The following is a 25,559-nucleotide window of genomic DNA, read 5'->3' on the forward strand; positions in this document are numbered from 1 at the left end:
ACGTCCTTATTTGGACATAAGTCAAACTCCTTCAGGCTATGAGGAAATACAAATACAAGGTAGGATAAAGTAATTAAATGTATTGACATATTATTGAATTTAATTAAATAATAAAGTATTATTTACAATAACACCGATATGTGACATGCAGTGACATAAATGCTGCAAAATTTTAGCAGCTGTATTTTACTCCGGTCTGAATTGATGGGAGTGTGTGTACCTAATGTTGTGAATGGGTAAATCTCGGTTTATTTTCGACCGTGTTTGAAAAAAAAAAAAAAAATAGCGGCGACGATTTCAAGATATTCATACACTGGCAGCACGGTAGAGCTCATGCTCATGCCTCACAGCAAGGAAGGTCCTGGGTTCGATTCCAGTGTTTGGAGTTTGCATGTTTCTTGATAGGTACGTACACGTCTTTGCCCCCCGCTACTCCAAGAGGGACAAGCGGTAGGAAAATGGATGGATGGATACATTCAGATTCTTTTGGAGAAAGAGACGCATGGTTTCATTTACAATCTGGAAAACCGCCTCCAAGACACAACAAACCCAAAAAACGGGTTATAAAAGTGTCTGTGGACCAAAATTTACACCAAAGCTTTACCAATACCACCAAGGAAGTGTGCTAAATGTACTTTGAACTCGTCATCGGTCATCTTAAAGGCAGTTTTTTTTTTCGGTAGCTTTTGGTGTGAATTGTGGGGTTTGTTTCCACAACCTCCCAACTTGGTTGTTTAAAATGGTTAATCAGGGGATCATTTGTGTCATTATGCAGATAATGTCCACTTCTGCTCTCTACTGACTGCCTTGAGTTTTACAATGTGATCTTGGGCTGGCTGACTCTTAGCTGCACTCGCCTGCCCACCAGGAGAAATGTGACATTCACGAACGAATGGGGTCTTTTGAAAGTCTCCTTTAAAGGGGAAAATTATCACCAGACCTATGCAAGCGTCAATATATACCTTGATGTTGCAGAAAAAATACAAATTTTTTTAAACCGATTTCCAAACTCTAAATGGGTGAATTTTGGAGAATTAAACGCCTTTCTATTATTTGCTCTCGGTAGTCAACCGCCATTTTCTCAGACACGTTATAAACATCGAGTCAAATCAACACTGTTGTTTTCCATTTTTTCGACGGTTTTCCGTACCTTGGAGACATCATGCCTCGTCGGTGTGTTGTCGGAGGGTGTAACAACACGATCAGAGACGGATTCAAGTTGATTTACGTAGAGTGTGCATCGATTAGCACGGCATGCTAATTGATGCTAACATGCTATTTAGGCGATGCTAAGGCAGACATGGCACAGAGATGTATGGATATCCTGCAGATGCATTTCCAACGATAAAGTCAACGAAATCACAAAGGTGAGTTTTGTTGAGGTTATTGACTTATGTGCTAATCAGACATATTTGGTCGCGGCATGACTGCCAGCTAATCGATGCTAACATGCAATTTAGGCTAGCTGTATGTACATTTGTAGCTATATTTGAATCCGGCGTTTCCCTCCACCCACATTTAATGCCAAACAAACACTTACCAATCAACGGATTTAAGTTGCTACAGTGTCACAAGATGCGAAAGTCCTGAACGTTTGGTCTGCACATTTTACCGGCAATGCTAAGGCAGACATGGCCGAATAGCGTCAATAGCTATTCGCTCAATAGCTTCAGTTTCTTCTTCAATTTCGTTTTCGCTATCTGCCTCTATACTCCAAACATCCATTTCAATCCATGCGTAATCTGTTGAATCGCTTAAGCCGCTGAAATCCGAGTCTGAATCCAAGCTAATGTTGCTATATCTTGCTGTGCTATCCATCTAGATAGCATGTATATCACTGGATGACGTCACAGGAAAATGGGCGGTGGCTTCACAGACAGCGAAAATCAGGCACTTTAAAGACTTTTTTTCGGGGATATTCTATGATGGGTAAAATTTTGAAAAAAACTTCGAAAAATAAAATAAGCTACTGGGAACTGATTTGTATTGAGTTTTAACCCTTCTGAAATTGTGATAATGTTCCCCTTTAAGATAACGATGAGAATTGATTTGCAGCTGCCAGCCATTTATTTGGGATACAATGTCACCCGACTGGCAACTGGACTACAAAATATAACAGCATTTGGATTCACTTTTTTATTCATCTTATTTGTATTTGTTTTTTTATTCATTTATTTATTTATATTTTTTGTATTCAGTTTGCTGCTTAAATGTTTTGAAGTAGTTCGAGCGCACACACACCATGAAGGGTAGTTCTACTTTGTATTCATATTTTTATCATGTCCTAGTTTTTATTCATACTTTTTGTTTACATTTTCCATCCATCCCTTTTTCTACCGCTTATTCCCTTTTGGGGTCGCTGGGGCCTATCTCAGCTACAATCGGACGGAAGGCATTATACACCTCGGACAAGTCGCCACCTCATCGCAGGGCCAACACAGATAGACAGACAACATTCACACTCACATTCACACACTAGGGCCAATTTAGTGTTGCCAATCAACCTATCCTTACTTTTTTTTTTTTTTTCAGTATTGTTATAATGTTCTTGTTTTTTAGGAAGGGAAAATTCAAAATAGTGATGTTACGGTCAAAGCATGGTGACATGGTGCAATCTATACATTGTAAACACGACAAAAATATAATTATAAACAATACATCAGAATAATTCCCACCAACACAGTAATATATTTATAAATGTAAATTATTCTGATTCACAGCTTATCTTATAACTGCTTCCAGTGATTGTTTCCTTTGTTAAAAAAAAAAAATATATATATATATATATAACAACTTAACTAGTCTTTTGAACGGCTTTTTGAAAGGAACAGCTCCTAAAGATCCAGCTCAATTTAAATAGCCATAAATCCCATCTCTACTCACCCCTTCATGTTTGGATGTGATGCATTCAGTGTGGAAGGCACAGAGAGCAGGGCGAAGAAAGAAATGATGCAACATTCAGCTCAGCCCATGCGTACATACTCACTGAGCCCACTCCAAAAGACACATGGCAATACCACAGCAATGGGAGGTGATGTGATGATGGGAGAAGAATAAGAATGAAAATAAAAACATGCAGTAGTGAAAGTACAAACAGAAACATATGACTAAAAATATGAATGAATTAAGAGATGTGTGAATAAATGAATTAAATATGATTCAAATGAACTCATTCAAAGTTGTTACCTTGCAGCGATATCATCGTCCTCTCCCCCCCATCCCCAGTACTGGTTAGGGAAGCCATTCATTTTCATATACTGGTCTGGGGTCACTGCAGACACCCCACCAAAATATTGTTGGTAGGGAAGCCTAGAAAGGTCACATTGTCAACATTTTTTGATTATAACATATCAGGACAGTATCACATATACATAAACAATCCTGTTTTTATTGTGAGTCTAAAAAAAGTTATATGTTGTTGTTGAACCCGGTAATTAAACCTATGTGGTACATTTTTTAAGTGCATAATTTAAGTTCTACCATACTTGCCAACTTTGAGACCTCCGATTTCGGGAGGTGGGGGATGGGGGGTGTGGTTAGGGGTTGGGCGAGGGGCGGGGTTGGGGGCGTGGTTAAGAGGGGATGAGTATATTTACAGCTATCCATCCATCCATTTGCTACCGCTTAGTCCCTTTGGGGTTGCCGGGGGCGCTGGTGCCTATCTCAGCTACAATCGAGCGGAAAGCGGTGTACACCCTGGACAAGCCGCCACCTCATCACAGTATGTGTAAAAATCTTTATTTATAATTGAATCACTTATTTATTTTTCAACAAGTTTTTAGTTATCTTTATATGTTTTTTTCCAAATAGTTCAAGAAAGACCACTACAAATGAGCTATATTTTGCACTGTTATACAATTTAATAAATCAGAAACTGATGACATAGTGCTGTATTTTACTTCTTTATCTTTTTTTTTTTCAACCAAAAATGCTTTGCTCTGATTAGGGTGTACTTGAATAAAAAAAAAATGTTTACAGGGGATGCATTACTGAAAAAAGGTTGAGAACCACTGCTCTAAAAGGCATAGATGTTATTGTCACATATGCATGCACAGTAGATGGCAGTATTGTCCTGTTTAAGAGTGTCAGAACAATGCTGTTCACGGCAGACGAACTGCTGTACGGTAGACGTAAACGTGACTGCTGTTGTTGTGTGTTGTTGCCGCGCTGGGAGGATATTAATGAGACTGCCTAACAATAAACCCACATAAGAAACCAAGAACTCGCCCTTGATCATTATACAGTTATAACGTCATTAGGCAGGCACTCTGTTTATATTGTGGGAAAGCGGACGTGAAAACCGGCTGTCGAAAAGTCACTCGGGTACGCATTGAGGTGGAGGGGGCGTGGCCTCCAGCTCCGCCTGAATTTCGGGAGAAAATTTGTCCCGGGAGGTTTTCGCTGAATTTCGGGAGTCTCCCGGAAAATCCGGTAGGGTTGGCAAGTATGAGTTCTACTGTACTACTATTTAGTTAGTGTAACCCTAACTTACTTATTAAACTTAACACTAAAAATGATACCACTTCATAGCAAGGCTTTTGCAAATGTAAATAGCACAGTCATCTTGGTGGAAAATAGTTAACTATTTGACGAGATATTAGGGTTGTCTCCAACTAAAGAATTGTCATAGTTTAATCTGATTTGTTAGATTTTGCCAATAGTTTAATATATGGCGCTGTTTTTAAGACAAATAAACAGTTTGATGACCGTAGTGTATTTTGAGTGCGACAAGACATCAAACTTGACTAAATAAAAGACGTAAAAGTCGCAACTAATTTTCTGTATCTGAACATTTGTGCAAGTGTAACGGAGGCCAGTCAACCTCAAGAATAGTGCTGGCGACTCGAGAGATTGCCTTTGCTTTTAGCTCAGTAAAAAACAGCCGAGAGAGAGAGAAAGAGAGAGTACACAATCGCTAAACAAAGCGGAGCTGTCTGTGATTATACGCTATGAATACCAATCATTGCATTCCACCGTCAAAATTGGGGGCCCTCAGTGTTTACCGAGAGAAGCTTGTGCATTAAGGAGGCTGTGCTGAACGACCATTACCTGTACCAGCAAAAAGCGCTACACCTCCCTGCAAGGCGGCATGGGTACACTGCAAAAAGTCAGTGTTAAAAAAATAAATAAATAAGCAAAATTATCTGCCAATAGAACAAGAACATTTGGCCTGTCAAGACTTTCCAAAACAAGTAAAATTAGCTAACCTCAATGAACCCAAAAATACCTTAAAATAAGTATCTTCTCACTAATAACAAGTGCACTTTTCTTGGTAGAAAAAAAAAGAGACCTTGTTGCTCAATATGTTGAAAAATATTCTTAAAATAAGTAAATGCTAGTGCCAATTACTTGACATAATAATATGCGCTCGGCATCATGATTTTTTTTTCATGCTTGAAGTAAGAAATTATTATTTAAAAAAAGTAGTTTTATACTTGTGAGTGTTGATTAAACAGCTTTGCAACAGTTGATATTCTAGTTTCAAGTTTGTTTTACTCAATAAAATCTCAGCAACAAGCTGTAATATCTTCCTGAAATCATCAAGGACCAAAACCCTTAAAACAAGTAAAATACTCCAACATAAAATTTGCTTAGTGGGAATAATTATCTTATCAGACAGAAAATAAGCAAATATCAGCCTTATTGGGTATATTTAATCTTACTTAGAATTCAGTTTTTGCAGTGTACTCATTTCCGGCGAATGACCGTGTCTGACTGTGACGCGTCCCGACAAGCCCGATCCCCTATTTAGAAACACCTTACCAGCACTATAGGCAAAATATTATTGTGGACATGCAAGTAGTCTCTATAGAAGAGAAGTGGAAGGCTCAAACACACGTCCAGCTGTTTTTAACATGTGATGTCATACCAGCCAGCAGCGACTGGAAGCAGCGATCGCTTTCTAGTGACAGCCAAAATTGTAAGCAGATTGAAAGATCTTGTACTCTCTAAAAACTATTTGTCAGCACACAAGAGTCTTTTACTAACTATGAACGCAATCGTCCATCCTCCAATACAACCTCCTGTACGTGGGGGCTTCAGCATGTTCCTTAAAGGGGACGATTATCACAATTTCAGAAGGGTTAAAACCAATAAAAATCAGTTCCCAGTGGCTTATTTTATTTTCCGAATTTTTTTCAAAATTTTACCCATCATAGAATATTCCGAAAAAAGGCTTTAAAGTGCCTGGTTTTCGCTATCTGTGAAGCCATCGTCCATTTTCCGGTGACGTCATCCAGTGATATACATGCTATCCAGGCGTGAGGCGGATAGTACAGCAAGATATAGCGACATTAGCTCGGATTCAGACTCCGATTTCAGCGGCTTAAGCGATTCAACAGATTACGCATGTATTGAAACGGATGGTTGGAGTATGGAGGCAGAGAGCGAAAACGAAATTCAAGAAGAAACTGAAGCTATTAAGAGAATAGCTATTGACGCTATTCGGCCATGTCTACCTTAGCATCGCCGGTAAAATATGCAGACCAAACGATCGGGACTTTCGCATCTTGTGACACTGGAGCAACTTAAATACGTCGATTGGTAAGTGTTTGTTTGGCATTAAATGTGGGTGGAGGGAAACGCTGGATGCAAATATAGCTACAAAATGTACATACAGCTAGCCTAAATAGCATGTTAGCATCGATTAGCTGGCAGTCATGCCGCGACCAAATATGTCTGATTAGCACATAAGTCAATAACATCAACAAAACTCCATCCATCCATCCATTTTCTACCGCTTATTCCCTTTTGGGGTTGCGGGGGGCGCTGGCACCTATCTCAACAAAACTCACCTTTGTGATTTTGTTGAGTTTATCGTTGGAAATGCATCTGCAGGGTATCCATACATCTCTGTGCCATGTCTGCCTTAGCATCGCCGGTAAAATGTACAGACCAAACGATCGGGACTTTTGCATCTTGTGACACCGGAGCAACTTAAATCCATCGATTAGTATGAGTTTGTTTGGCATTAAATGTGGATGGAGGGAAAGGCTGGATGCAAATATAGCTACAAATGTACATACAGCTAGCCTAAATAGCATGTTAGCATTGATTAGGATGCCGTGCTAATCGATGCACATTCTACGTAAATCAACTTGAATGCGTCCCTGATCGTGTTGTTACACCCTCCGACAACACACCGACGAGGCATGATGTCTCCAAGGTACAGGAAACCGTCAAAAAAACCGAAAATAACAGAGCTGATTTGACTCGATGTTTATAGTGTGTTTGAGAAAATGGCGGTTGACTACCTAGGTGACGTTACATTGTGACGTCATCGGTCCGAGAGCAAATAATAGAAAGGCGTTTAATTCACCAAAATTCACCCATTTAGAGTTCGGAAATCGGTTAAAAAAATATATAGTCTTTTTTCTGCAACATCAAGGTATATATTGACGCTTACATAGGTCTGGTGATAATGTTCCCCTTTTACTCCCTCCCACGGAGAGAGAAGGAGGGTTAAATATCAGATGATTGGTGAGAAGAGGGGTTGATAGTCGAATTAGACTCATCTGAATCGAATTAAAGACTATTTAAAGACTCTCCTTACTGAATACGCTGCTTAACTTTTGGTTTCCAACTAAAGAAGTTCAGTGAGAAAAAAATGTCACACACACACACTTGCACACACACTAGTGGGTCACGACCTGTATCTGAACTTGTCCATGGCCACAGACAAATGTGTGGGAAACTGCTTGTGGCAGGTGTAGGTGTTGTGGTCGTTCTCGGGCAGCAGGTCAACATCATGGAGGAAGATGCAGCTCCAGTCTTCATCTCGGAGGGCTTCCCGCACCCCGACATTCAGCAGCTTGGCTCGGTTGAAAGTGCTGTTCCCCCACTGCAATGTACAAAATATTTTCAAAAAGAGGAAGAAAGTAAACATACTCAATGAGAAACAAGTGGGACTCAAGTACTCTAGGGAATTATGTAGGCTTAGAACCACTAGACCAGTTACTACAACTCTTTAACATGTCTACACCAGAGCATCATTTTATTGAAGTCTGTAAATGACGTGTTAAAGGCCTACTGAAATGAGATATTCTTATTTAAACGGGGATAGCAGGTCCATTCTATGTGTCATACTTAATCATTTCGCGATATTGCCATATTTTTGCTGAAAGGATTTAGTAGCGTACATCGACGATAAAGTTCGCAACTTTTGGTCGTTAATAAAAAAGCCTTTCCTTTACCGGAAGTAGCAGACGATGTGCGCGTGACGTCACCGGTGTGAGGGCTCCTCACATCCTCACATTGTTTATAATCATAGCCTCAAGCAGCAAAAGCTATTCGGACCGAGAAAGCGACGATTTACCCATTAATTTGAGCGAGGATGAAAGATTTGTGGATAAGGAAAGTTAGACTGAAGCACAAAAAAAAAAAAAAAAAGCGACGCTCCGGGCGGCAGCAGTGTGAGCGTTTCAGATGTAATTAGACACATTTTATAGGATAATTCTGGAAGATCCCTTATCTGCTTATTGTTTTAATAGTGTTTTAGTGAGATTGTAAAGTCATACCTCAAAGTCGGATGGCTGCGGTGAACGCCAGTGTCTTTGATGGAAGCCATGAAGGGGCCAAGCTCACAGCTGCTGCAGGAGGGGGTCCAGTAATCCACTGATGTCTCCGGTAAGAGCCGACTTAATATCACAATTTTCCCATCCAAAAACATGCTGGTTGACGTACAGAAACATGTTCGCTTGTCCGCTCGGTGTTAAAGCTTCACAACAAACAAAGAAACACCGGCTGTGTCTCGGTGCTAAAGGCAGCTGCAATCCACCGCTTTCCACCCAGAGCATTCTTATTTATAGTCTCCATTATTAATTGAACAAATTGCAAAAGATTCAGCAAGACAGATGTCCAAATGACTGTGTAATTATGCGATGAAAAGAGACGACTTTTAGCAGTAAGTGGTGCTGGGCTAATATGTCTCCTCCAACCGATAACGTCACAAGCACGCGTCATCATACGCGTCATCATTCCGCGACGTTTTCAACAAAAAACTCAGCGGGAAATTTAAAATTGTAATTTAGTAAACTAAAAAGGCCGTATTGGCATGTGTTGCAATGTTAATATTTCATCATTGATATATAAACTATCAGACTACGTGGTCGGTAGTAGTGGGTTTCAGTAGGCCTTTAATAAACAGTTATCTGTAGGGGTGTAACGGTACATGTATTTGTATTGAACCGTTTCAGTACGGGGGTTTCGGTTCGGTTCGGAGGTGTACCGAACGACACGGACATATTAAGTAGCGCACCGCACGTTTTGTAAACAATGCACACCGAGGCACCATGAATTGATTTACGTGGACCCCGACTTAAACAAGTTGAAAAACTTATTCGGGTGTTACCATTTAGTAGTCAATTTTACGGAATATGTACTGAACTGTGCAATCTACTAATAAAAGTTTCAATCAATCAAAAAAACAACACACACAGCATGCTAGCAACGACTGGGTTTTGATAGACTGACCACACCTCCTCTTTTCAAGAGATATGTCCTCTTTGTGGAGCTGTCCAGGTGAAGCTTCTTAAATGCCTCAAATGTCCGGCATTTTAACTTAGGGTTGCGTGTATTTTCAATGTACGTTCAGGGTTAGAAAGGGGTTAAAAACAACAACAAAAGTGCTGCACGCACCAACTTTCGTGAGGGATGGGCAGAGACAGAGAGAGCGAGAGAGTTATGATAAACGCGCATGCGTCGCCAGGCTCTGCTTTTTACTAATAGATTTATCAGATTTTATTTTTTATTATCTATAGCAAGGGTGTCAAAACTGTGTCCCGGAGGCCATTTGCGGCCCACAGCTAATGTTTTAAAGGCCCCCGGCACATTCTAAACATACTATTAAAATAAAATAAAAACATAAACAAAAGTGAAATGAAAAAGCTTAGAGGCTAAATGTAATTTAGAAAAAGTTGCAACTTTGACTAATAAAACAAAGCTGTTTTTTTTGTTTGAAACTGTCATTGCTCAAAACATAATATTGAATCAAAATCAATGTTATTATGAATTATTGACCTATCCAAGGTTCCCATTACTTCACATCAAATATTCCACTAAGAAAAATATTTCTGGTGGAAAATTTAGCAAATTTGTTCAATAAATAATCAAAACATGTATATTTTGTTGTTTTCTTACTGTACCGAAAATTAACCGAATTGTGACCTCTGAACCGAGGTACGTACAGAACCGAAATGTTTGTGTACCGTTACACCCCTAGTTATCTGTGATGAACCTCCAGACCTGCTGCACTATGTAGATGCTGTAGTGGATCTGTTGCCTCTGCAAGAAAGGATGAAGGTGGTAGAGGAGGGCACGGAGGTGAGTCTGCCGGTTCCGGTATGGTACCACAATGGCAGTGTGGTGTCGAGGTTCACAGTCCGGTGGACCGTAGCGTCCGCCTGGCAGTACCAATGGGTTCTTCTGTCTGATCTCCTCTAGCGTCAGAGGCGAGGAAAAATGTACGGAGACAGGTCCGACTGTTGGAAGAGGAGAGGTCTTAGTAATATTTTCATCTAGTTGGACTTTCACACCAAAATTCTTATATTCACTCCCTCACCCAGCAGTGGAGAGATAACTTGACAATCTGGTAGCGGCGGTCCGGTTGCCGGGGGTCCAGTGCCAGAGTTCAGTGGCTGGGGAGGTGGCGCTCTCAGATAACTGAGGTTGGTGTAGACGTCGTGGGGACGTGAGTAATCAAACTCAGACTCTGTGGTGTGAACTAGCACGGATACCAAGCCTTTGAAGCCCCCGAGGGAGAAGTAGAGCACAAAGGCAAACTGGAAGCCCACCAGCAAAGCCAATGTGCACGGTGAGTCCAGAGAACGCCCCAAACATGCCATAATAAATAAGTTCAAATGGTGAGAAAGTGAGCGTCCAAACAGGTGAAGCGGGGTGGGAGCAGTGATGGGGTGGAGCAAGATGAAGGGGGTGGCAGGAAATGAACGAGAATAGGATAGAAGAAGGGAGGGCGGGGCAGCACAGGGTAAAAACTCAGGTGAGCACAAGGTAGACGATCATCATCAGTAACAGCTGGTCGTCATGGTGAAGCTCAGTCTGCACTGCCATCACCTGTGATCACAGCAACGACAAAGAAGACATTGACAAGACACGTTAAATAAACACACTCAGCAAAGAACAGACTGCTGTCAAGGCTAAATATTAATGTGGATACATGGTCAAGTTATTTTGTCATTTTTGCACTGTGTTTATTATGATAAATCATACTTTTATGATAATTATCTTAAGTATAGATAATTTTTATGTGTATGAGGCAAAAGATTAGGGACACTTAAGGAAGCAGGTCTGCATCTGGATTTTAACGTAATCAAAGAACCCCAAAAAACAAAGAGAATCAGAATACAATATCAATAAACAAATCCGGATCTCAAAAAAAGACAGAACGGAAGGGCTAAAAACGATAAAAACAAGGACTGGACATTATTCAGGGCCTTTTTGTTGGATGATTCAAAAGAGTGGACCGGAGGACTGGAGTTTAAAGTAGTCTGGCGTATCTTCGAAAATATTGTGTTAAAAAATTGCATTGTTATCCTTATTCAACTGTATGCATCGCCATCTTGTGGTTAATCATCTACAAACCCCGTTTCCATATGAGTTGGGGAATTGTGTTAGATGTAAATATAAACGGAATACAATGATTTGAAAATCATTTTCAATCCATATTCAGTTGAATATGCTACAAAGACAACATATTTGATGTTCAAACTGATAAACATTTTTTTTTTTGCAAATAATCATTAACTTTAGAATTTGATGCCAGCAACACATGACAAAGAAGTTGGGAAAGGTGGCAATACATACTGATAAAGTTGAGGAATGCTCATCAAACACTTATATGGAACATCCCACAGGTGTGCAGGCTAATTGGGAACAGTTGGGTGCCATGATTGGGTATAAAAGCAGCTTCAATGAAATGCTAAGTAATTCACGAACAAAGAAGGGGTGAGGGTCACCACTTTGTAAGCAAATTGTCGAACAGTTATAGAACAACATTTCTCAACGAGCTATTGCAAGGAATTTAGGGATTTAACCATCTACGGTCCGTAAAATCATCAAAAAGTTCAGAGAATCTGGAGAAATCACTGCACGTAAGCGATGATATTACAGACTTTTGATCCTTCAGGCGGTACTGCATCAAAAACCGACACCAGTGTGTAAAGGATATCACCACATGGGCTCAGGACCACTTCATAAAACCACTATCAGTAACTACAGTTGGTCGCTACATCTGTAAGTGCAAGTAAAAACTCTACAATGAAAGCCAAACCTATTTATCAACAATATCCTGAAACGCCGCCGGCTTAGCTGGGCCCGAGCTCACCTAAGATAGACTGATGCAAAGTGGAAAAATGTTCTGTGGTCTGACGAGTCCACATTTCAAATTATATTTGGAAACAGAGGACGTGGTGTCCTCCAGAACAAAGAGGAAAATAACCATTCGGATTGTTATAGGCGCAAAGTTCAATAGCCAGCATCTGTGATGGTATGGGGGTGTATTAGTGCCCAAGGCATGGGTAACTTACACATCTGTGAAGGCACCATTAATGCTGAAAGATCCATACAGGTTTTGGAGCAACATATGTTGTCATTCAAGCAACGTTATCATGAACACCCCTGCTTATTTCAGCAAGACAAGTCTTAAAACAGCGTGGCTTTGTAAAAAAAGAGTGTGGATACTTTCCTGGCCTGCCTGCAGTCCAGACCTGTCTCCCATAGAAAATGTGTGGCGCATTATGAAGCGTAAAATACGACAGCAGAGACCCCAGACTGTTGAACGACTGAAGCTCTACATAAAATAAGATTAGGAAAGAATTCCACTTTCGAAGCTTCAACAATTAGTTTCCTCAGTTCCCAAACGTTTATTGAGTGTTGTTAAAAGAAAAGGTGATGTAACACAGTGGTGAACATGTCCTTTCCCAACTACTTTGGCATGTGTTGCAGCCATGAAATTCTAAGTTAATTATTATTTGCACAAAAAAATATAGTTTATGAGTTTGAACATCAAATATCTTGTCTTTGTAGTGCATTCCATTGAATATGGGTTGAAAAGGATTTGCAAATAATTGTATTCCGTTTATATTTACATCTATGTTGCTGCTCCTCGATCTTAGCGCTGCTTTCGATACCGTCGATCATAATATTTTATTAGAACGTATCAAAACACGAATTGGTATGTCAGACTTAGCCCTGTCTTGGTTTAACTCTTATCTTACTGATAGGACGCAGTGCGTCTCTCATAACAATGTGACCTCGGACTACGTTAAGGTAACGTGTTGAGTTCCCCAGGGTTCGGTCCTTGGCCCAGCACTCTTCAGCATCTACATGCTGCCGCTAGGTGACATCATACGCAAATACGGTGTTTGCTTTCACTGTTATGCTGATGACACCCAACTCTACATGCCCCTAAAGCTGACCAACATGCCGGATTGTAGTCAGCTGGAGGTGTGTCTTAATAAAATTAAACAATGGATGTCCGCTAACTTTTTGCAACTCAACGCCAAAAAAACGGAAATGCTGATTATCGGTCCTGCTAGACACCGACCTCTATTTAGTAATACAACTCTAACATTTGACAACCAAACAATTAAACATGGCGACACGGTAAAGAATCTGGGTATTATCTTTGACCCAACTCTCTCCTTTCAGTCACACAATAAAAGCGTTACTAAAACGGCCTTCTTTCATCTCCGTAATATCGCTAAAATTCGCTCCATTCTGTCCACTAAAGACGCTGAGATCATTATCCATGCGTTTGTTACGTCTCGCCTCGACTACTGTAACATATTATTTTCGGGTCTCCCCATGTCTAGCATTAAAAGATTACAGTTGGTACAAAATGCGGCTGCTAGACTTTTGACAAGAACAAGAAAGTTTGATCACATTACGCCTGTACTGGCTCACCTGCACTGGCTTCCTGTGCACTTAAGATGTGACTTTAAGGTTTTACTACTTACGTATAAAATACTACACGGTCTAGCTCCATCCTATCTTGCCGATTGTATTGTACATTATGTCCCGGCAAGAAATCTGCGTTCAAAGGACTGCGGCTTATTAGTGATTCCCAAAGCCCAAAAAAAGTCTGCGGGCTATAGAGCGTTTTCCGTTCGGGCTCCAGTACTCTGGAATGCCCTCCCGGTAACAGTTCGAGATGCCACCTCAGTAGAAGCATTTAAGTCTCACCTTAAAACTCATTTGTATACTCTAGCCTTTAAATAGACTCCCTTTTTAGACCAGTTGATCTGCCGTTTCTTTTCTTTTTTTCCTATGTCCCACTCTCCCTTGTGGACGGGGTCCGGTCCGATCCGGTGGCCATGTACTGCATCTCTGCGCTGCTGATCCGCCTCCGCTTGGGATGGTTTCCTGCTGGCTCCGCTGTGAACGGGACTCTTGCTGCTGTGTTGGATCCGCTTTGAACTGGACTCTCGCGACTGTGTTGGATCCATTATGGATTGAACTTTCACAATATCATGTTAGATCCGTTCGTCATCCATTGCTTTCCTCCTCTCCAAGGTTCTCATAGTCATCATTGTCACCGACGTCCCACTGGGTGTGAGTTTTCCTTGCCCTTATGTGGGCCTACCGAGGATTTCGTAGTGGTTCGTGTTGTGGTTTGTGCAGCCCTTTGAGACACTAGTGATTTAGGGCTATATAAGTAAACATTGATTGATTGATTGATTAAACACAATTTCCCAACTCATACGGAAACGGGGTTTGTACATTGCTGCCTCTGAATGTCACAATACATAAATGCATTCATGAGCTGCATTTCCCAGTGTCGGCAGAACTCCGGCAACCCCGGAATAGGACCCTACCACTACCATACTTTGACTGTAGAACATTTTAATTCATTTACATAATACTTTCAATGAGAGCTTAAAACCGTTTGGCAAGAATTGAATTGCAACAACAGGAGTCCTGCAATGAAAATATTTGATAAAGAGAGGTTCTGAGGAAACAAGTGGTAGAAAATAGATGGATGGATGGATTCTGCCAAGAACGTAGGTTAAACATGTTCGGAGTCTATGGTAGTACATTGTTTACAAGCTATGGTCAAGAAGGTCAGAAATCGCCAATTTCTGTTATCGCCGAACCTTCACTTTTCATGTTTCTTTATCCTGGGTTATGGAGAAAGTGACGCCAATGCTTCCCGAAGTGTTTGCGAGTGGAGCAGCCTCATGCTGCCGAAAGGGGCAATAAAACTCGTCAATTAAAAAACATGTCCAATGAGAAAGTGCTGTGCCCGCAAAGCGCCAGCTCAATGTTGGTACCCAACATGGTGTTCTAAAATCACAAGAGTTGAGTTTGCATATCCTCCCCGTGACTGCTTGGGTTCCCTCCAGGTACACCGGCTTCCTCCCACCTCCAAAAACATGCACCTGGGAATAGGTTGATTGGCAACACTAAATTGGCCCTCGTGTGTGAATGTTGTCTGTCTATCTGTGTTGGCCCTGCGACGAGGAGGCGACTTCTCCAGGGTGTACACCGCCTTCCGCCCGATTGTAGCTGAGATAGGCACCATTGCCCCCCGCCACCCTGACAGGAATAAGCGGTAGAAAATGGATGGATGGATGACTTTTGACCCATCATTTAGGACAGGGGTCAGGAACCTTTTTGGCTGAGAGAGCCATGAAAGCCAAATTTTTCAAAATGTATTTCCGTGAGAGCCATGTAATATTTTTTAACACTGAATACAACTAAATGCGTGCATTTTTAAGTAAGACCAACATTTTTGGAGTATAATAAGTCTCTTATGCTTTTTAATAACATTGTTATTCCAAAGCTAACCAGTATTAAATATAATACTATTTACCACTAATGCGACATCTTGGACAGGTGCGAGAGAAAACGGATGGTTGGATCAAAATGCATGAGAATGTTTTGTAATTTAAACGTTATTTTTAACACTGTGATTACCAGCTGAATTATTAATTACTTATTGTGTTAAGCAATGTCAGCTAAGATTTATCTGAGAGCCAGATGCAGTCATCAAAAGATCCACGTCTGGCTCTAGAGCCATAGGTTCCCTACCCCTGATTTAGGGGATGGTTTGAAAACTGACTTGTCCATACTCTCTGTGCACAGTTCTGGGCTGTCTTCCCTGTATCGGAGTTTTCACATGGTGCTGGCATACCAAATGTAGTTGTTACCTTCCTTGGCACAAACAAAAAATACAACATTTTCCACCACTTCTTCATTAGTTTGTTTCAACTTTTTGTAGGTACTCTATATATATATAGCATGGACATAGAAAGAGATTATTTATTTTCGATGAAGACCCTGATAAAGGTGCACAAATCAAAGTTTTAATATTAACCTGTCACTCTTTCCGTCACTATTGACTCGTGTATATCAATGTGATAATGGTAATATTTTGTCGGTTTGCCCTTGGTGAATGTCTGCACTCTTTTAAAAAACACTTTAAGACCAATGTCTTAAAAGATATATATCACTCTTAAATCAACATTTTGGTTAATACTATGATTAATGTTTATAAAAAATTAAACGCGGGATATAAATAATAATAGAAGTATAATTGTTAGTATATATATTATATAATTGGTGCAAAGGTTTAATACGTGTGCAATTATATTTCACATGCCTTTATTGTGTGTATAATTGAACTAAGTTCATGTTGTGTATAATGTGTATTCAAAAAATACCGTGCAAAGGACATTTCATAATTTTCGGAAGTTAATTTCGTACTTGACATTGTTTATAGGGTTAGGCGCTATAAGTTTTCTACTTCAGCCTAAACCCTTTCAGTCTGCAACATTTTGATTTTCATTTTTCAATCTATGAATGTACAGCTGCTTGTTTGTTGACCATTGACCTAAGAACAATAAACTTGAAACTATTTGAAGTACATTATGGAATAATACAAATAAAACATATTTCTAACTGTAGTCAAACTAAAATCGTTCGAGAAATCACCAATAATGCTTTTTCTGGATTTGTTAACTGCGTAGATTGTATTTCTAGATATGTCCCTAGTTATAAAAGCTTCCTTATTTTTAGTCTTTGAATTTACACCATCATCTTAAATTTAGCATAAACAATTCTATTTTGTCTATTCTAGTTCAAAGATGAAAAATTAATAAATATTGAAATAGGATATTTGGATTTTCCCCACATTGAAAATCTTGTTTAAAGATTCTGCAACATCCCGAGGATGCTTAATTGAAGAATTCCAAGTTGAATAATGATTCCATTCAGCCATCCTTTTCTCTACCACTCTTCCCTTTCTGGGTCGCGGTGGGGTGCTGGAGCCTATCTCAGCTGCATTCAGGCGGAAGGCAGTGTACACCCTGGACAAGTCGCCACCTCATTGCAGGGCCAACACAGATAGACAACATTCACACTCACATTCACACACTGGGGACCATTTTAGTGTTGCCAATCAACCTATCCCCAGGTGCATGTCTTTGGAGGTGGGAGGAAGCCATAGGGAACCCACGCAGTCACGGGGAGAACATGCAAACTCCACACAGAAAGACCCCGAGCCCGGGATTGAACTCAGGACCTTCGTATTGTGAAGGAAATGCACTAACCCCTCTTCCAACGTGCTGCCTTGACTTTACGCCATAATCTTAAATTTAGCATAAACAATTTTATTTTGTCTATTCTAGTTCAAAAATGGCATGGGAACGCCTCGGGATCCCCCAGTAAGATCTGGACGAAGTAGCTGGGGAGTGGTTCCCTGCTTAGGCTGCTCTCCCCGTGACCCACACCTCGGATAAGCGGAAGAAGATGGATGGGTTAAAAATGTTAAAACTAAGAAAAATAACTATTGAAATGGCAGAGTCCCCGCAAAGAAAATCTTTATTTAAAGATTCTGCAACATCCCGAGGATGCTTAATTTTAAGAATTCGAAGTTGAATAATGCTTGTTTTACAAATAAAATATGTGTTTACAGTATACCTTAAAGTGTAGATTAACTATGATCAAAGTATTGGGCAGGACGTAGGAAATGTGTAAATAAAGTTGTACTTTATATAACAAAAAAAATGGGCATACAAAACGATATAAATCAATTATTTTATCTTGTTATCTGTCGTGCATTCATTCACCCGTAGACTCGTAATGCTCAATCTCAACAACACACAATGCACCTGCTCCGGTCTTTCTACATCCGGTCTGCCTCAACGAATTGTGGAACATGCAGTATCTTAGTTAACCCTTTATTAGGCTGTGAAGTAGACAACAACTCAATTCAGTGTCAGTGTTTCTCAAATAATCAATATCAAATACATGTATAAATCACATCAATTACCTCATAACTCTTTTTAACTGTAAATCATAATAGATCAGCAATTAAATGAAGTATGCAAATTATGAATGATCATCACATGAACTATATAACCCATAAGTTACAACATAAAGGTCATGCTAGTTTCTAAAGATCCATCCATTTTCTACCGCTTGTCCCTTTCGGGTTGCGGGGGGTGTTGGAGCCTATCTCAGCTGCATTACAAATCCTAATTTAAGATGTTTTATCAAGTAAAATTAAAGGCCTACTGAAATAAGATTTTCTTATTTAAACGGGGATAGCAGGTCCATTCTATGTGTCATACTTGATCATTTCGCGATATTGCCATATTTTTGCTAAAAGAATTTAGTAGAGAACATCGACGATAAAGTTCGCAACTTTTGGTCGCTAATAAAAAAGCCTTGCCTTCACCGGGAGTATGCGCGCGTGACGTCACTGGTTGTCGGGCTCCTCACATCCTCACATTGTTTATAAAGTGAGCCACCAGCAGTAAGAGCAATTTGGACCTAGAAAGCCACAATTTCCCCATTAATTTGAGCGAGGATGAAAGATTTGTGGATGAGGATATTGACAGTGAAGGACTACAAAAAATAAATAAATAAAATAAAATATAAACAAAAAGCGACGGCTCTGGGCGGCGGCAGTGTGAGCATTTCAGATGCAATTAGACACATTTACTAGGATAATTCTGGACGATCCCTTATCTGCATATCGTTTTAATAGTGTTTTAGTGAGGTTGTGAAGACATACCTCAAAGTCGGATGGCTGCGGTGAACACGCCAGTGTCTTAGAGAGAAGCCGAGGAGCCAAGCTCACAGCTGCCTATTTTGATAACTACTGCAGGAGGACGCATAATACACTGATGTCTCCGGTAAGATATATATCACAATTTTCCCATCCAAAAACATGCTGGTTGACGTAGAGAAACATGTTCGCTTGACCGCTCTGTGTTAAAGCTTCACAACAGACAAAGAAACACCGGCTGTGTCTCGGTGCTAAAGACAGCTGCAATCCACCGCTTTCCATCAACAGTATTGTTCTTTGTAGTCTCCATTATCAATTATACAAATTGCAAAAGATTCAGCAACACAGATGTCCAAATCACTGTGTAATTATGCGATGAAAAGAGACGACTTTTAGCCGTAAGTGTTGCTGAGCTAATATGTCCCCTCCAACCAATAAGGTCACAAACACACGTCATCATTCCGCGACGTTTTCAACAAGAAACTTCGTGGGAAATTTAAAATTGTAATTTAGTAAACTAAACCGGCCGTATTGGCATGTGTTGCAATGTTAATATTTCATCTTTGATACATAAACTATCAGACTGCGCGGTGGGTAGTAGTGGGTTTCAGTAGGCCTTTAACTACTGTATTAACTAGATTTAAGTATTTATTTGACGATTTGTCACTTCATTTCTGTTTGTTTACTTGTTTTTATATTTATTTCTCATCAGTGTTCTTGTTTTGTTCCATTTCCTGTTTGTCTCTGAGCACTGTTTGATCACTCACCTGCCATTGATTGGCAGGCGGTCCACACCTGCTGCCAATCAGCATGTCATATTTATGCCTTGTCTCGAGCACTGCTCGATGCTCAAAGATCGCTTCATGTAGTGGAACATTTATGAGCAAAACTGGCGGTTGGTAGAGCGGCCGTCCCAGCAACTTCAGGGTTGCAGGTTCGGTCGCTGCTTCCGCCATCCTAGAGACTGCCGTTGTGTCCTTAGGAAAGACACTTTACCCACCTGCTCCCAGTGCCACCCACACTGGTTAAAAAAATGTAACTTAGATATAGGGTTTCACAATGTAAAGTGCTTTGAGTCATTTGAGAAAAAGCACTATATACATGTAATTCACTTCTGTTGATGATAATAAATCGTCTGCTGTTTCCTGCATCTTTATGCCTCATTTGTAGCTATATTTGCATCCAGCCTTTCCCTCCACCCACATTTAACGCCAAACAAACACATACCAATCGACGGATTCAAGTTGTACCTGTGTCAAAAGATGCGAAAGTCCCTCGTTTGTTCTGGACATTTTACAGACGATAGCGATGCTACGACAGAGATGTGTGGAAATCCTGCGACACTCAAAGCAGATGCATTTCCAACGATAAAGTCAACGAAATCACAGAGGTGAGTTTTGTTGATGTTATTGACTTATGTGCTAATCAGACATATTTGGTCACGGCATGACTGCCAGCTGATCGATGCTAACATGCTATTTAGGCTAGCTGTATGTACATTTGTAGCTAAATTTTTACATACCTGTCTTTCCCTCCACCCATATTTAATGCCAAACAAACACTTACCAATCGACGGATTTAAGTTGCTCCAGTGGTCAAAATATGCAATCGTTGGTTAGAAGGCGATCGCCGAATAGCTTCAATAGCTATAACTATAGCTATTGAGCGAATAGCTTCAATAGCTATTCGCTCAACAGCTTCAGTTTCTTCTTCAATTTCGTTTTGACTATCTGCCTCCACACTCCAACCATCCGTTTCAATACATGCATAATCTGTTGAATTGCTTAAGCCGCTGAAATCCGAGTCTGAATCCGAGCTAATGTCGCTATATCTTGCTGTGCTATCAGCCATGTTTGTTTGTATTGGCGTCACGCAGCGACGTCACAGGAAAATGGACGGGTGGATTTACAGATCGCGAAAATCAGGCACTTTAAAGCCTTTTTTCGGGATATTCCATGATGGGTAAAATTTTGAAAAACACTTTGAAAAATAAAATAAGTCACTGGGAACTGATTTTTATTGGTTTAAACCCTCTGAAATTGTGATAATGTTCCCCTTTACCCGTTTGCCAGATTCCAATTAAAGGCCTACTGAAATGAGATTTTCTTATTTAAACGGGAATGTCAGGTCCATTCTATGTGTCATACTTGATAATTTCGCGATATTGCCATATTTTTGCTGAAAGGATTTAGTAGAGAACATCAACGATAAAGTTTGCAACTTTTGGTTGTAAGAGAAATGCCCTGCCTCTACCGGAAGTCGCAGACGATGACGTCACACGTGTGATTGCTCCTCACATATTCACTTTGTTTTTAATGGGAGCCTCCAACAAAAAGTGCTATTCGGACCGAGAAAAGGACAATTTCCCCATTAGTTTGAGCGAGGATGAAAGATTTGTGTTTGAGGATATTGATAGTGACTGACTAGAAAAAAAAAAAAAAGTTACAAAAAAAAAACCCGATTGCATTGGGACGGATTCCGATGTTTTTAGACACATTCTATTGGTTAATTATGGGAAATCCCTTATCTTTCTATTGTGTTGCTAGTGTTTTAGTGAGTTTTATAGTACCTGATAGTCGGAAGGGTATCTCCACGGGTGTCTTGACGCGCAGTTTCTCAGGGGAGTCGACGTCAGCTATGAACGGCGCAAGTTCAGCTTTTCTCCGGTAAGAACTGAGTTTTTAACCACAATTTTCTCACCGAAACCTGCTGGTTGACATTTAGTAGGGATCCATGTTGGCTTGACCGCGCTCTGATCCATAGTGAAGTTTCACCTCCAGGAATTTTAAACAAGGAATCACCGTGTGTTTGTGTGGCTAAAGGCTAAAGCTTCCCAACTCCATCTTTCTACTGTGACTTCTCCAATATTAATTGAACAAATTGCAAAAGATTCAGCTACACAGATGTCTAAAATACTGTATAATTATGCCGTTAAAGCAGACGACTTTTAGCTTTGTATGTCTGCGCAGCGCTCATACTTCCTAAAAAACCCATGATGTCTTGCGTACACATCATCATTACAATACACAACATTTCAAAGACGAAACTCCCGGGAAATTTAAAATTGCAATTTATTAAACTAAAAGGGTCGTATTGGCATGTGTTGCAATGTTAATATTTCATCATTGATATATAAACTCTGCGATGAGGTGGCGACTTGTCCAGGGTGTACCCCGCCTTCCGCCCGATTGTAGCTGAGATAGGCGCCAGCGCCCCCCGCGACCCCAAAAGGGAATAAGCGGTAGAAAATGAAAATGAAATGATATATAAACTATCAGACTGCGCGGTGGGTAGTAGTGGGTTTCAGTAGGCATTTAAAGCTTTTTTTCGGGCTATTCCATGATGGGTAAAATTTTGAAAAAAATTTCGAAAAATAAAATAAGCCACTCTGCGATGAGGTGGCGACTTGTCCAGGGGTGTACCCCGCCTTCCGCCCGATTGTAGCTGAGATAGGCGCCAGCACCCCCCGCGACCCCAAAAGGGAATAAGCAGTAGAAAATGGATGGATGGAAAATAAGCCACTGGGAACTGATTTTTGTTGGGTTTTAACCCTCCTGAAATTGTGATAATGTTCCCCTTTAACCTTTTGCCAGAGTCCAATTAAACCTTCTGTGTGACAGGAAGTGTTCTCTCTTCCTCCTATCATCTTTATGCACTCTGCAAATAATGGAGCTGGCACTGTAGCTACAACACAGTCTGCTATAATAAAGCATGGCCATGCCACCTAAAAGGATGTGTTTTTAGTTTTGTTTTTTTCAGCCTATTTAAAATCAACTATTTTTAGAGGGCGCATTTCCATTAAGGTTATTTAAGGCGAGAATAGTTGCTGCTTGCAGATCAAATTAATCCACCGTCAAGTTCCGCCTGTTTACTTGTCACATATATCAGCCCGCACGAGCGCCGTGACCACGTCCACGCTCGAGTGACCAGCGTGCAGTGTGGGAGGTTTATGATGTCGCTGCGGGTCTGAGAGCAGCGTGTAATTCTGCGGTGTTTCCAAGTTGCGATGCACCGGCCTACTCACCAGCTCCTCGCTGCGACATTTGCAATCCTGCCCGCGGCTTCCGCTCACAATCCACGGGCCGAGTCCAACCCCCCCCACCTACTCCCACCAAAAAAAAAGGCGATGGAGCAAAAAGATGCAATTTGGCTGCAGATGAGGCTACTCCTCGTCTCCCCCTCCCCCCGATCGCTCATCTGGGGGTGAAATCGGCGCTGCTTCAACCGCGACTCTCACACGCAATGATAGCATGACAGCACAGCGCGGCCGTGCTGGCATCGCCGAGGAAGCTCGTACTGCGTCCTGGGCTGCGTGACTGCGTCCATGGGCGGAGGAGGGAGGGGGAGTCGGGGGGAGGTGCCCCCCCCTCAACTCCCCACATACATTCGTCACTTTGTTTAAAAATAAAATATTTAAAGGCCTACTGAAACCCACTACTACCCACTACACAGTCTGATAGTTTATATAGTTTTTTGTTTTTGTTTTTGTTTTTGTTTTTTTGGTTTTTTTTTGCCTTTTGGTCCGGGACCCTTTGGGACTGTGTGACAAGGGGTGACACTTTCGTGACCTCGGTGGTGCTTTTTTTGTGGACTTCTGGATCTGCCTCCCGGGAGCCTTTTGGCCATGGAGACCAGCTGCTGGGTGTCTGCTACACCAGAGTCTGTTTGGAGGGACTGGAGGAGATGCGGATGAGGGGGACAGAGCTGCGGAGCTAGCACTGAGCGCCGGAACGGAGAGGCTTCGCGGTGTCTTGGCTGGGTGAGCAGGTGTCGGACACCTCAGTCACCTTGGACGTATCCTCGCTCATCCATGCGGACTGGACACTGGCCGAGAGTGGAGTCGGCTGTCTTGGTTGCTTTGTTGGGTCTGCTTCTGTCTCTGGCCATGCTCCCTTCAGCCCAGCGGACGATGGCGTGGAACACCGCAGAGGCCACCACAGTGGATATGTTTATTTTACTTTTTATTCATAGCTGTATGTAGAAGTGTCTGCTTGTATCTGCTGCTTTAATGTCTTTAATGTCCTCTGTGTTCTTTGATGTTTGATGTTTCCCTCTTACACACATGGAAGAGGGATGTGTACTATGGCTATGAGTTGTTGTTTGGGTTTTTTTCCCCCTTGGCCTCAGTCTGCACCCCCACTCCAGGGCCCAGGCTAAGACCGATTTTTTAAATTATATTTTAATCTTCTATTCTTTTCTCCCCCCCGCCCCTTGTTTACCTGTATGTCATCTTTTTTGTAAGGGGCGCTGTCTCCCTGTAATGTTTGTCTGATCTTGAATGGGATTGTGCTGAAAATTTTAATTTTCCTGACGGAATAAATAAAGTACTATCTAATCTATATATCAATGATGAAATATTAAATTTCAAGACATGCCAATACGTCCTTTTTAGATTACTAAATTGCAATTTTAGGAATATGAGCGCTAAAAGTCGTCTGCTTTAACGGCATAATTACACAGTATTTTGGACATCTGTGTTGCTGAATCTTTTGCAATTTGTTCAATTAATATTGGAGAAGTCACAGTAGAAAGATGGAGTTGGGAAGCTTTAGCCTTTAGCCACACAAACACACGGTGATTCCTTGTTTAAAATTCCTGCAGGTGAGACTTCACTATGGATCAAAGCGCGGTCAAGCCAACATGGATCCCTACCGAATGTCAACCAGCAGGTTTCGGTGAGAAAATTGTGGTTAAAAAGTCTTACCGGAGAAAAGCTGAGCTTGTGCTGTCCATAGGTGCCGTCGACTCCCCTGAGACACTGCGCGTCAACACACCCATGGAGACACCCTTCCGACTATCAGGTAATATTAATCTCACTAAAACACTAGCAACACAATAAAAAGATGAGGGATTTCCCAGAATTATCCGAGTAAATGTGTCTAAAAACATCGGAATCCGTCCCAATGCAATCACGTTTTCTTTTTTGTTTTTTTTTCCTAGTCCGTCGCTATCAATATCCTCAAAAACAAATCTTTCACCCTCGCTCAAATTAATGGGGAAATTGTCGTTTTCTTGGTCCAAATAGCACTTTTTGTTGGAGGCTCCCATTAAAAACAATGTGAAGATGTGAGGAGCCATCAACATGTGACATCATCGTCTGAGGCAGGAAATTCCTCTTAAATAAATAGCGCTTTTCTACCATCAAAGTACTCAAAGCGCTTTGACACTACTTCCACATTTACCCATTCACACACACATTCACACACTGATGGAGGGAGCTGCCATGCAAGGCGCCAACCAGCACCCATCAGGAGCAAGGGTGAAGTGTCTTGCTCAGGACACAACGGACGTGACGAGGTTGGTACTAGGTGGGATTTGAACCAGGGACGCTCGGGTTGCGCACGGCCACTCTTCCACTGCGCCACTTAGCACCGAAAGTTGCGATCTTTATCGTGGATGTTCTCTACTAAATCCTTTCAGCAAAAATATGGCAATATTGCGAAATGATCAAGTATGACACATAGGATGGACCTGCTATCCCCGTTTAAATAAGAAAATCTCATTTCAGTAGGCCTTTAATTCATCGTTA

The 25,559-nt window shown here is 41.1% G+C and overlaps 1 protein-coding gene across 2 annotated transcripts in view; it reads right to left on the minus strand.

The window, feature by feature from the left end:
- Window positions 1-23,349, minus strand: part of b4galt3 (UDP-Gal:betaGlcNAc beta 1,4- galactosyltransferase, polypeptide 3) — a 29,297-nt gene extending 5,948 nt beyond the window's left edge. Inside the window, exons 1-5 of one of the 2 annotated variants that reach the window (XM_061904459.1) lie at window positions 23,055-23,347; window positions 10,559-11,070; window positions 10,243-10,478; window positions 7,650-7,840; window positions 3,187-3,309 (exon numbers count right to left, since the gene is read on the minus strand). In XM_061904459.1, the coding sequence (XP_061760443.1) occupies window positions 3,187-3,309; window positions 7,650-7,840; window positions 10,243-10,478; window positions 10,559-10,841 (833 nt within the window). In that variant the 5' untranslated portion in view covers window positions 10,842-11,070; window positions 23,055-23,347. Of the gene's footprint in view, window positions 1-3,186; window positions 3,310-7,649; window positions 7,841-10,242; window positions 10,479-10,558; window positions 11,071-23,054 lie in introns of both variants that reach the window. The other variant, XM_061904460.1, reaches the window with a different exon arrangement.
- Between the last annotated feature and the right edge of the window lie 2,210 nt (window positions 23,350-25,559).

Source organism: Nerophis ophidion, linkage group LG06 (genome assembly GCF_033978795.1).
Source record: "Nerophis ophidion isolate RoL-2023_Sa linkage group LG06, RoL_Noph_v1.0, whole genome shotgun sequence".
Classification (NCBI taxonomy): domain Eukaryota; kingdom Metazoa; phylum Chordata; class Actinopteri; order Syngnathiformes; family Syngnathidae; genus Nerophis; species Nerophis ophidion.